This window comes from Oncorhynchus masou, chromosome 18, assembly GCF_036934945.1.
Source record: "Oncorhynchus masou masou isolate Uvic2021 chromosome 18, UVic_Omas_1.1, whole genome shotgun sequence".
Lineage (NCBI taxonomy): Eukaryota > Metazoa > Chordata > Actinopteri > Salmoniformes > Salmonidae > Oncorhynchus > Oncorhynchus masou.
Genome location: NC_088229.1, coordinates 23,604,737 through 23,618,314, shown reverse-complemented (window position 1 = coordinate 23,618,314; position 13,578 = coordinate 23,604,737). Strand labels below are relative to the sequence as shown.

General features: G+C 41.4%; 1 protein-coding gene across 2 annotated transcripts in view; it reads right to left on the bottom strand.

The window, feature by feature from the left end:
* LOC135503655 (chemokine-like protein TAFA-1) overlaps positions 1 to 13,283 on the bottom strand; it is a 42,285-nt gene extending 29,002 nt beyond the window's left edge. Inside the window, exons 1-2 of one of the 2 annotated variants that reach the window (XM_064921809.1) lie at positions 12,860 to 13,283; positions 10,777 to 10,927 (exon numbers count right to left, since the gene is read on the bottom strand). In XM_064921809.1, coding sequence (XP_064777881.1) covers positions 10,777 to 10,924 — 148 coding nt within the window. In that variant the 5' untranslated portion in view covers positions 10,925 to 10,927; positions 12,860 to 13,283. The remainder of the gene's footprint in view (positions 1 to 10,776; positions 10,928 to 12,859) is intronic. The other variant, XM_064921810.1, reaches the window with a different exon arrangement.
* Between the last annotated feature and the right edge of the window lie 295 nt (positions 13,284 to 13,578).

The window sequence follows — 13,578 nt, the reverse complement described above, 5'->3', positions numbered from 1 at the left end:
AACTACTTCTCAGACAGAGTTCAGTGTGTCAAATCGGATGGCCTGTTGTCCGGAGCTCTGGCAGTCTCTATCGAGGTGCCACAGGGTTCAATCCTCGGGCCGACTCTTTTCTCTGTACACATCAATGATGTCGCTCTTGCTGCTGGTGATTCTCTGATCCACCTCTACACAGACGACACCATTCTGTACTCTTCTGGCCCTTCTTTGGACACTGTGTTAACTAACCTCCAGAAGAGCTTCAATGTCATACAACTCTCCTTCCGTGGCCTCCAACTGCTCTTAAATGCAAGTAAAACTAAATGCATGCTCTTCAACCAATTGCTGCCCACACCTGCCCGCCGTCCAGCATCACTACTCTGGACAGTTCTGACTTAGAATACGTGGACAGCTACAAATACTTAGGTGTCTGGTTGGACTGTAAACTCTCACATCAAGCATCTACAATCCAAAATTAAATCTAGAATCGGCTTCCTATTTTCGCAACAAGCATCCTTCACTCATGCTGCCAAACATACCCTCATAAAACTGACTATCCTAAAGATCCTCGACTTCAGCGATGTCATTTACAAAATAGCCTCCAACACTCTACTCAGCAAATTGGATGCAGTCTATCACAATGCCCACCACTGCGACCTGTATGCTCTCGTTGGCTGGCCCTCGCTTCATATTTGTCGCCATACCCACGGGCTCCATGTCATCTATAAGTCTTTGCTAGGTAAAGCTCCGCCTTATCTCACTGGTCACCATAGCAGCACCCACCCGTAGCACGTGCTCCAGCAGGTATATTTCACTGGTCATTCCAAAAGCCAATTCCTCCTTCGGCCGCCTTTCCTTCCAGTTCTCTGCTGCCAATGACTGGAACGAACTGCAAAAATCACTGAAGCTGGAGACTCATATCTCCCTCACTAGCTTTAAGCACCAGCTGTCAGAGCAACTCACAGATCACTGCACCTGTACATAGCCCATCTGTTAAAAGACCATCCAACTACCTCATCCCCATACTGTTATTTTATTTATTTTGCTCCTTTGCACCCCAGTATCTCTACTTGCACACTCATATTCTGCACATCTATCACTCCAGTGTTTAATTGATATATTGTAATTATTTCGCCACTATGGCCTATTTATTGCTTTTACCTCCCTAATCTTACCTCATTTGCACAGACTGTATATATACTTTTTCTATTGTATTATTGACTGTATGTTTGTTTATTACATGTGTAACTCTGTGTTGTTGTTTGTGTTGCACTGCTTGCTTTATCTTGGCCAAGTCGCAGTTTTCAACTAGTCTACCTGGTTAAATAAAGGTGAAATAAAAAATGGTTAAAAATAATAATAATTACCACAAATACTGCTGTCATTGGAAAAAAGTATTTGTTCTTAACTGACTTGCCTAGTTCAATAAAAGGTTACATAAGTAATACAAATTAATTAAAATGTGTCAGATGACATGGAAATACTACTTTATAGATTGGAAATTAGTCTAAGAAGGTACCTTAGCATAATGGCAGTGGTGTAAAGTCCTTGGGTCCTGTGTGGCTCAGTCGGTAGAGCATGGCGCTTGCAGCATAATGGCAGGGGCCACCCATGGTAGTGGCCCCAGCCGACTTGTAAGTCGCTTTGGACAAAAGCGTCTGCTAAATGGGATATATTTAAGTATAAATACTTTGAAGTACTATTTAAGTATTTTTTTTCGTTTTGTGCTTTACTTCACTATTTATATTTTTGACAACCTTTACTTTAATTTCAATACATTTCTACAGAAATTAATATACTTTTACTCCATAAATTGTCCCTGACACCCAAAAGTACTCGTTACCTTCTGAATGCTTACCAGCACCGGGAAATGGTCCAAATCACATCCCTACTCCCTCTGATCTGACAGACTCACTAATCACTAAACACATATTTTAACTTTAGATACTTAAGTATATTTTAGTAATTTGATTTACGTTTGATACTTAAGTATATTTAAAACCAAATACTTTCACTCAAGTAGTATCTTACTGGGTGACTTTCACTTTTCTCAGCCTCCAGTATTTATGCTGCAATAGTTTATGTGTCGGGGGGCTGTTATATCTGGAGTATTTCTCCTGTCTTATCTGGTGTCTGTATGCTCCCTCTAATTCTCTCTTTCTCTCTTCTCTCGGAGGACCTGAGCCCTAGGACCATGCCTCAGGACTACCTGGCCTGAAGTCTCCTTGCTGTCCCCAGTCCACCTGGTCATGCTGCTGCTCAAGTTTCAACTGTTCTGCCTGCGGCTATGAAACCCTGACCTGTTCACCGTACATGCTACCTTGTCCCGGACCTGCTGCTTTCGACTCTCTCTGCCGCACCTGCTGTCTCTAACTCTGAATGGTCGGCTATGAAAAGCCAACTGATATTTACTCCTGACATGCTGACCTGTTGCACCCTCTACAACCACTGTGATTATTATTATTTGACCCTGCTGGTCATCTATGAACGTTTGAACATCTTGGCAATGTACTGTTGTAATCTCCACCCCTCAGAGCCTGGTTCCTCTCTAGGTTTCTTTCTAGGTTCCTGCCTTTCTAGGGAGTTTTTCCTAGCCACCGTGCTTCTACATCTGCATTGCTTGCTGTTTGGGGTTTTAGGCTGGGTTTCTGTATAGCACTTTGTGACATCGGCTGATGTAAAAAGGGCTTTATAAATACATTTGATTGATTTATTGATTCATTGACTTCAATCATTTTCTATGAAGATATCTTTAATTTTACTCCAGTATGACAATTTAGTACTTTTTCCACCACTGCATAATGGAATTGTATGGAGAGTTGGTCCCCTGGGGTCACACTGGCATGTATGGAGAATATTGGGACAAAGTGGGCTTGGCAGGCACCAGATGTAGTAGGCTCAGGCTGCATGCCACTTCCCATAGACACTGCAGGTAGGCTGGGATGAGACCTAGTGAAGGCATGGCTTCCTGGCTCAGAGGCAGACATGGGTTCAAATAATATTGGATTTATTTTTTCAAATATTGTACCTGTGCTTGATTAACCTTTCCTGTTGGAATGCAAAGTCTCAAAAGTGCGAACCTATAACACCTGGCTCTCCATGCAGACTGAATCAAACGCTTAAAATATATGACAGATTTCAAATAGTATTAGAGGAGGTCTGAGGGGAGGATGAGCGACATGTAAGTCAAAGAAATGTGCCTGCAAGAGGCATTATATAAGGCTATTAAACTGTCACTGTCTAGAAGGATGCAACCTTTGTTTGCGACCGCTGAAAATCAATTTTTCATGTTTGTTTCTGGCGAGGAAGTAGCACTGTACTATGTCTCTCCTTTGTTAGAGAGCATGGGGAAATGTTTTTGCTCCTTTTTTTTCTCTCGCTCTCTTTTATAGAAAGATACACAATGAAAAACATGTAGCTTGCAAGCAACATTAAAATGGAATAGCCTACGTATAACCACTGCCCCTTACCTATATATTATATGTTGACGTGTGTGTCTGATTTCTATATCATTTGGGGTGTAATGTTTGGGTGTCTGTCAGTTTAAGTACTTATTTGCACTGAGAATTCAAATGAACATACTGGGAGTCGAGAACACAAACCCGATGTTGATGTTTTTTCAGCGCAATTAGGGAAAAAAACATTCAGCCGAGTGAAGTTCAAACCAGTATTGTCTGAGTTCAAACCCTGCCAGTCGTAGTGTAGGTGAGAGGGAGCTGATGAGTGAGACCACCTCAGGCTTCTGTGTCCTCCTAATTCCTATTTGTTGTCTCTCTGTGGACACCCAGTGCCGCTTCTAGCCTTTTGGGGGCCCCAAGCGAGATTTGGACGGGGCTAGCAATTACCTAGCAATCCCCACAAAATGTAGCTGCCATGGGCTAATTGAGGGAATGACATAACAAGTGGAAAACTGCTGATGCACAACCAAATTTCGAAATTCCACCTCATGTATTCTTCTTTTCTAACTCTCAACAGTAAGTTGAGACCTTGACTGAGTTCCATTTTTTTGTGTGTGGGGGGTTGGGCCCCCCTAGAGTGTGTGGGGCCCTACACGCAGCACCTAGTCTAATTATAGGAAGAGGCGGCTCTGTTGACACCTTCAGATGGAACTGAGATTCAGGCCAACCACTCAATAGAATTCTTACCATTTAAAAACAAATCTGTCCTCCTATTTGAAGATAGTACAAAGTTACAATACAATCACGCCAGATTATTTTAAGATAGCATTATGTTTCCCTCTTCTCTATATACATTACTCTTAAGTGCACACACACCACATGGGAAAATGGACTGTCTGACAGATAGCATTAAGCATTTAAAAGTCCCTGTCAACACACCCCTTTCATACACTTAAATACTATATAACCTTATCGTTTATATAACCATATCACTACAGATTAATTGTAGGTGGCATTGCTTGTTTGTTTTGAGCAATATGGTTAAGTGTGTAAAGTAAGTTCAAACCATGGGACAAAGCCTTATGTATGAGTTAAAGTGTATGAGTTCTAGAGATAATGTGTGATCAGAAAAACACAATAAAACTTTGTAACAGTGGCAAGAGTGCTTTACGTTTGAGTGCTCTAGTGTGTTTCCTGTGATCCCTGTTGGGGGTGGATGGTGGCATGTCAACTCAGGACCATAAAGCCGACACCCCTTTTGCATGCACGACAACCACAATCTGTTCCTGCTGCTGTTCACGCTCATTGCACGGAATAAGGCACCTTGTGAATCATGCAACCCGTAGCTCGGCAAACTGCACTGTCCGTCTTCACCAGAGGAGCGTAAAACAGCCCACAGCACGTCTGAGAGTGAAGCTCCGGCTGCTGCTGCATCCTATAAGTACAGCTGAAGGGTGGAGAGGAGTACACTACCTCCTCCTGATTCACTGGACATACATAATCAGCTATTCAGGAATCCTACCTCCAGCTAGAGTTAGTGCGTGCTGGGCCTGGGACACTGGAACCCTTGGGATGCTTTGTGTTGTTTTTGCAATACATTTAAAATTGGCTCAAGGCAATTATACACATAGACCTACCTTTGTTCAAGGCTTTCAAAATCAATGTCTGTTGTTTGGAATAATGCATTGTTCGTGTTCATATTGGACCATGTGAGTTGCATTTAGCCGTAATCATCATATTAAAACCTTTCATTGCACTATGCCTGCCATTTATCCTGCTTAGAGAACCTGTTTACCTCTACAGCCCAACACTTTTCATTGGCAAAGAAAAAACTGATCTCCAGCCCCTTGTGATCTCAATTTCCTGTGGTAGTACCAGTCACTGAGAATTTAAGGCATGTCACCGGCTTCAATGATTGGCCCAACGGTCCACAGCCAATGTCCTTCCTGCCACCAATTCATGACCCGTCAACCCCAATACTGCTACCAATCCAACAGCCACACAACACACAACACAGAACAAATGCCCTGATGTCACGGTCAATCCAGGCATCCCATTCTGCTCTCATAATACTGGCATCCCATTTATCCTGGCATGAGGACAAGACAAATTATGGTATTCAGGAATAACAAGGTTTTTACTCTTTCCCCTGATCCAGAAAATTAACGATTGTATGCTTTCTACAAGATTAACTAACCACTATTCATATTTTTGGTTGAATTTGAAATCTCTCTCAAATCCTTGTTGGAAATGTGTGTTTGTCGAGTGTATTGTCTTTACAGCTGTATGCCAACATCCCAAGTGATTGATTCTTCAGTGGGAGAATGTAATTATGGGCTGTTCCATCACAAAGCTCATAGAACAGCAGCACTGATGTCTCAGAGGAGATTTCATAAGGCTATTACTCGATAGCTGGGAATCTCGAGCTCAGAAAACATGTTCCCCTTCATTGTTGTTTAGAAATGTTTATGGGACAGACACACAACTGAAACATTCAGCATTACAGTCCTATATTAGTCCCATCTAATTTGTGTATCTATTTTTAAACAATTTTTTATTTCACCTTTATTTAACCAGGTAGGCAGTTGAGAACAAGTTCTCATTTACAATTGCGACCTGGCCAAGATAAAGCAAAGCAGTTCGACACATACAACAACACAGAGTTACACATGGAGTAAAACAAACATACAGTCAATAATACAGTAGAAAAATAAGTCTATGCATTGTGTATCTGTGTACAAGGCCATTGCATTAAATTGGGTTTTGTGTAGTTTTAAATAACACTCTCTGTAGTTTTAAATGGATTCTGTATAGTTTTTAATGGTGCCCTGTTTAGTTTTAAATGGCACTCTGTGTAGGTTTAAATGGTGCCCTGTTAAGTTTTAAATGGTGCTCTGTGTAGTTTTAAATGGTGCCGTGTTTAGTTTTAAATGGCGCTCTGTGTAGGTTTAAATGGCGCTCTGTTTAGGTTTAAATGGCGCTCTGTTTAGGTTTAAATGGCGCCCTGTTTAGTTTTAAATAGCGCTCTGTGTAGGTTTAAGTGGCGCTCTGTGTAGGTTTAAATGGCGTTCTGTTTAGTTTTTACTCTCAATGACTAGAGCTACAGTGCCTTGCAAAAGTATTCATCCTCCTTGGCGTTCTTCCTATTTTGTTGCATTACAACCTGTAATTTAAATGTATTTTTATTTGGATTGCATGTAATGGACATACACAAAATAGTCCAAATTGGTGAAGTGAATTGAAAAAAATAACTTGTTTAAAAATATATATAAAAAAATAAAAAGCTGAAAAGTGGTGCGTGCACATGTATTCACCCCCTGTTCTGAAAGGCCCCAGAATCTGCAACACCACTAAGCAAGGGGCACCATCAAGCAAGCGGCACCATGAAGACCTAGGAGCTCTCCAAACAGGTCAGGGACAAAGTTGTAGAGACGTACAGATCAGGGTTGGGTTATAAAAAATATCAGGAACTTTGAACATCCTACGGAGCACCATTAAATCCATTATTAAAAAAAATCGAAAGAATATGGCACCACAACAAACCTGCCAAGAGAGGGCCACCCACCAAAATTCATGGACCAGGCAAGGAGGGCATTAATCAGAGAGGCAACAAAGAGACCAAAGATAATCCTGAAGGCGCTGCAAAGCTCCGTAGCTGAGATTTGAGTATCTGTCCATAGGACCGTTTTAAGCAGTACACTCCACAGAGCTGGGCTTTACAGAAGAGTGGCCAAAAAAAAACATTGATAAGAGAAAAAACACTGGCGCAAACCCAACACCACCCATCACCACAAGAACACCATAGTGAAGCATGGTGGTGGCAGCATCATGCTGTGGGGATGTTTTTCATCAGCAGGGACTGGGAAACTGGTCAGAATTGACGGAATGATGGATGGTGCTAAATACAGGAAAATTCTTGAGGGAAACCAGCTTCAGTCTTCCAGAGATTTGAGACTGGGACGGAGGTTCACCTTCCAGCAGGACAATGACCCTAAGCATACTGCTAAAGCAAGACTCGAGTGGTTTAAGGGGAAACATTTAAATGTCTTGGAATGTCCTGGTCAAAGCCCAGACCATAATCCAATTAAGAATCTGTGGTATGACTTAAAGATTGCTGTACACCAGCGGAACCCATCCAACTTGAAGGAGCTGGAGCAGTTTTGCCTTGAAGAATGGACAAAAATCCCAGTGGCTAGATGTGCCAAGCTTATAGAGACATACCCCAAGAGACTTGCAGCTGTAATTGCTGCAAAAGACAGCTTGACAAAGTATTGACTTTGGGGTGGTGAATAGTTATGCACGCTCAAGTTGTCAGTTTTTTTTGTCTTATTTCTTGCTTGTTTCACAAGAAAACATATTTTGCATCTTCAAAGTGGTAGGCATGTTGTGTAAATCAAATGATACAAACCTCCAAAAAATGCATTTTAACTCCAGGTTGTAAGGAAAGAAATTAGGAAAAATACCAAGGGGGATGAATACCTTCGCAAGCCACTGTACTAATATGACATCCATGTTGGGTTACTCCTCATTGCTTTATGATTGGACCAGCTAGGCCAGTTAGCTGCTTTCAGTACCGGCGCAATCAATCTTTTCAGGAAAGCCTATGATCAGGGACGTCTAAACAACAAAGACTCACGAGAGAGCAGTAACTCCAATCAGGCTCACAGCTTTCTCCAAATAAATCTCACTAAAGTGGAGATTTGACATGGAAAAGAACAGAACCCAATAAGCATTTAGTCTACTGTATGTTGTGCTGACATTACATTCACCAAAGAAAAACAATATAATTAACACACAAAAGGTACTTTTAGTAGTCTAAAAATGCAGTAGGAGGATGTACTGTATAAAACCTTTGAAATTGTGCATTCGAGGCTATATTGTGAAAGTGTTTTTTGAACCTGTCATTATTGCTGCCTCAATAGCCTCTGTAGAGATCAGGACACAAACATGGAATCTTCTAATACCCTGGGATTGGTTGGGCTGCATTTGTCCACATGTTATAATGCCCTGGCATTTGGTTGGGCTGCATTTGTCCACATGTTATAATGCCCTGGCATTTAGTTGGGCTGCATGTGTCCACATGTTATAATGCCCTGGTATTTAGTTGGGCTGCATTTGTCCACATGTTATAATGCCCTGGTATTTAGTTGAGCTGCATTTGTCCACATGTTATAATGCCCTGGTATTTAGTTGGGCTGCATTTGTCCACATGTTATAATGCCCTGGTATTTAGTTGGGCTGCATTTGTCCACATGTTATAATGCCCTGGCATTTGGTTGGGCTGCATTTGTCCACATGTTATAATGCCCTGGTATTTAGTTGGGCTGCATTTGTCCACATGTTATAATGCCCTGGTATTTAGTTGGGCTGCATTTGTCCACATGTTATAATGCCCTGGCATTTGGTTGGGCTGCATTTGTCCACATGTTATAATGCCCTGGTATTTAGTTGGGCTGCATTTGTCCACATGTTATAATGCCCTGGCATTTGGTTGGGCTGCATTTGTCCACATGTTATAATGCCCTGGCATTTGGTTGGGCTGCATTTGTCCTCATGTTATTATACCCTGGCATTTGGTTGGGCTGCATTTGTCCACATGTTATAATGCCCTGGCATTTGGTTGGGCTGCATTTGTCCTCATGTTATTATACCCTGGGTTTTGGTTGGGCTGCATTTGTCCAGAAGTTATTATACCCTGGAATATGTTTGGTCTGTATTTGTCCACATATGATAGCACATACTATATTATACTCACGTGTGACTGAGCGATGAAACAAAGGTGGTGTAGCGAGAATTACTGTCCTGACACTGACATCAAATGTTGAATACAAGAAGCAGTTGACCTGCTTTACCACTACTAAAGCGTTGGAAATAGAACAGCCACTGAGGAGTGCTGCACGCTCAGTTAAAAGCACTGGTACAGCTCTCTTTGCAAAGCCTTGACAAGATTCACTATGCAGCTTTTGAATGATTCTCTCCTATGTATACTTCCATTCACAATATCCATAACTTAGGCTTCCTGAAAATAAAAGTACCGCTGGTCCAATTTCAATTCAGCACAATTTCATAGAGATTGTAATCACCCGAACCAAAAGGAGGAGAATCGTTTGTTGGTAAATTAACTCATATATCAGCATGAGAGTTATTGGGGCTGAGGTGGACCCAAGAGTAAATATTTCCGCCAGATCCTGCAAACTGTAGCTCAAAATGAATAAACACACAGTCTTGCCACACTGGTTTGGACTTTTGAAGCAAACCCTCTGTACACAAAAGACAAATGTAACACAGTGCAATGTGCATGCTAGATAGCTAATGGGTGATTAGTCCTAGCGAATTAGCCTGTCATCCATTAGAAAATAATGGCTTTGTCAAAAGAAGCCCCCAGTGACACCACACACACCATAACCTTTTCTAAAGTGGTTAACAGGTTGAAGTTTATTGGGATGTCTTGTCCTGGAGGCAGAACGTAGCGACTTCAGCTAGATGGGCCAGCTGCAAAGTGAAAATTGGCTAAATTGTAAGAATGTATGACAACAGAAGTTCACTTTTTGGCCTTAATTTAAGGTCAGGGTTAGGTATTAGGGTTACCAATGTGGTTAAGGTTAGGGTTAAGGTTAGGGTTAAAGTTAGGGTTAAAATCAGATTGTATGACTTCGTGGCTATGCCAGCTAGTGACCACTCTGCAGAGCTGTCACGACTCCTACCGAAGGTGGCTCCCCTTCCTGTTCGGGTGGCGCTCGGCGGTCGTTGTCACCGGCCTACTAGCTGCCACTGATCCTTTTTTCCTCCTTGTCTGTTTATTAGTTACACCTGTGTTTAATTAGGTTTATTGGTGGGGCTTTATTATCCAGCCGGCCCGCCTACTGGGTGTGCGGGATTATTCTCTGTGTACATTTTGTGCACGACTGTAGGTCATGGTTGTCCGTGTATGTGTGTATTTTCTGGACTGTTTAGTTCCCCGTGTTTTGGGGCATTTGTTTGGGTTGGCGTCGGTTTCACCTGTGTGGTGAATTAAAAGTACTGCTACCCTGAATTCTCTGTTTCCTGCGCCTGACTTCTTCCTCCACTATACTCCTGGCATTACAAGAGCTGCCTCCAGAACAAGATTCATGACGAAATACATTAACCTGCAAGAGGTTAGGGAAAGTTGGTCATTTTTTTCAGTGACTATTTACAAAGAACACACACAGTTCTACATAGAATATATGTATATTGCACAAGCCCTCCTCCCTATCTTGTTTTGTTCCAGTAAATAACCATTACTCTGTACCGCAATTATCCTTACAAAGGCTATAAAAAGGGACAAAACCTTTTGCAATGTTCCATTAGACCTACATTTACACAGCTCAAAAGTGGAACAAAGCAGAGGTAGACGTGGAGAAGGGTGTTGTTGATGACTCACCAATCATGTGAATGGAAGTCCTTCCAGGCCGTGTCACATGGTGCGGCTGTAGCTGTATGGTCTCATAGAAGGTGGCCTGGCAGAGCTGGATGGCTGTCCCACTGACCCAGAAGACCAGGCAAAGCAGCCAGGACATGACAGCACACATCTGCTATAGCGGGGTGGGGGGGCACAGTCAAAGGTCATCATGTCACACACAGAAACACACACGCAAGCACAGATACCCTCATGACCAAATGAAAGCACACACGCGCGCACGCACACACAGAAACACACAAAACCATGTCCTGGCACATTGACCCAATGAACTTCCACATAAACCTCATAATAAACAGTGTATCATTCAGCGTGATAATCAACTGCTCGTTTGTGATCTTTTTATTCCTGCCCTATTTTGTCCCTGAGCCACAGCGCCGCAGAAAATGTGGAATGGTCCCTGGAGACTTATTCCATGCAGCTGAGATTTCCCCTGACAGGCTGAATCCCCCTCTTCAACCTGACTATCTCTTCTTGCCTGCCTTTAAACCAAAATTAGAAATAAAAAAGAAGATTTCTCTCCTGGTTCGCAGGCAGTTAGCTGCCATCTATTTTCTATGGGTGTCTTTTGGATGTCACAAGGTTTTGAAAGTGATAGAACCATAATGGGAATCAACGATCATGTAATGTCTCTCACAAAGCTGTTTAGATAAGGGGCTTCAAGACACATACAGATCCAGGTTAAGGTTAGGGTTGGGTTGAGAATGATTCAATATTGTAAATAATTGCCTCTGTAAGAATATATTGACATCAATAAATGTGGTGATAGCATTACATTGTGATTGTATTCAACAGATTACAAAATTATTCATTTTTAGTGAAGCTTGTGAAAGAGAAAATAGCTTTTGGGCAGGTGCCTTTGTCATGGAGTACGATTTTTTATTAGATTCAGTTTCAGTGTTGTTTTTTTCTCAGTTATAATCGAAATAATTACCACTGTCAACATATCTTTACATCAACAAACTAGAGTTGTTGCCGGCAAGCAGTGTTTCGGTTCAACACATTACAAAATGTGAATATTTTCAGGGAGCATGTCAAAGGAAAATCTGCTTTTATGCAGGTGTCTTTAATAGTTAATGAGATTTTCTATTAGATTAGGTTTTAGATATTTTTTTGAATGTAGCCTACTGTGTCTGTGTGAAATTTGAGTAGAGTGTGCTTCCGCCTTGGATTGGCTTTCAATGATAGTGCTTCAGACAAAAAATGTAGCTGGCCTTTTGTTATTCATTCCACATATCCTACTGTATAGATATAGGATCTTCATTTGAGCCAGTTTGCTACAGCAATAAAACCTTCCTGCAGTAACAGGAAATTGAATTATTATGTGGATTATAATTAATGAACATTTTTGTTTGGGGTTGATACATTTTTCGTAAGTGAAAATCAACACTAAATCCAAATGAAAAACTTCATAAGCCCTTTTAAACCTTAAATACATTACAAGTGTTACATTTCCTACATTGCAGGAGAAACAACAGGGTGATCACATTAAGATCCTATCGTAGTTCAGCCTAGATATTACAGTCTCTGTTTTCCCTGTTTAAAGGACCTTACATCTGTAAAAAGGTGGCATAGTCTGCAAAACACATTACATGTATTTTCTTTCTAATGCACTATCGATGTTCTCATATGTGTTCATGTACAGTAAAGTACTGTACATAACATAATTGGCCCAGAACATTTCCAAAAACTGTCAGTACATTTGATAGTTCAAACATTATGTAGTTCAACAGACTGGATGTAACCTTTGGAATAAATCAGCCTTGGAATAAAAGAGGAACATGAAATCCACAAGATTATGCAAACAGTAAATATTGTAAAAGTAATGTTACTACAAATTACAAGCAAATGTATGTCATAAAAACAGAGCACAGTACTTTTAAGGAATTTGCTTAATGCATAACTACGTACAAACTCACTTAAATCTAAGTGATGCAGATTTTATGAAACGGTCTCCATATTTGTTCAAGTCCCTTGGGTACAGTTTTATTTATACTTCCATCGAAACACTAAACATTTCTCCTCCTTTATACAGTAAATCTCCTACCTGAGTAAAGATCCTGGTAATCCTGGTAGAGTAAATAATTATTCTTAGATCACATTAGATCACATTATCTTAAATCCATCCATCCCGAAGCTGATGTGAATCTCCCCACAACTTTATCCTTGATTTAGGTGTCGAGACTCCCAAACTCCTCTGACACTTCACGGCTTGTCCTCCTTCACTTTGTCTGAGGACGACCAACAATGAGCACAGAGACTGAAACAGATTTAGAGCCTTGCCATTTCCTCCTTTGAAATATCACTGTATTCCCTCGAGGAGACCCTGGCACTGACACAGAATAGATTTGCCTCTTTGCGTTTACAGGCACATACAGAGTGATCCTTAATTAACTGCTGTAGAATCTCCCCTCTCGCTCTCTCTTTCTCTCTTTGGCTTTCTCTCTCGCTCTGTCCGTCTGCGTCCTCCTCCCATTGACAGGCAGTCTCTGAGCACACGTTCTAGCTCTGTCCCCCTCAGCGAGCACTAAGTAATGACTGTTCCTCTACAGCCTGCCTGAGTGTAAAGACTATCAGGTCTTAAAGCAAGATTGCCCTAGTATCACACTGAAACGGCAAGGTACATTATGGTCAGTCCTGATTATCAGCCTCTTACCATTGGAAATCAACACAGGTGGTCTCACATAGGAACACCCACTTTAGAACACCTATAGACACTTACATAGATTATATTTACCTAGTACATCTTACACATTTTTTGATGCA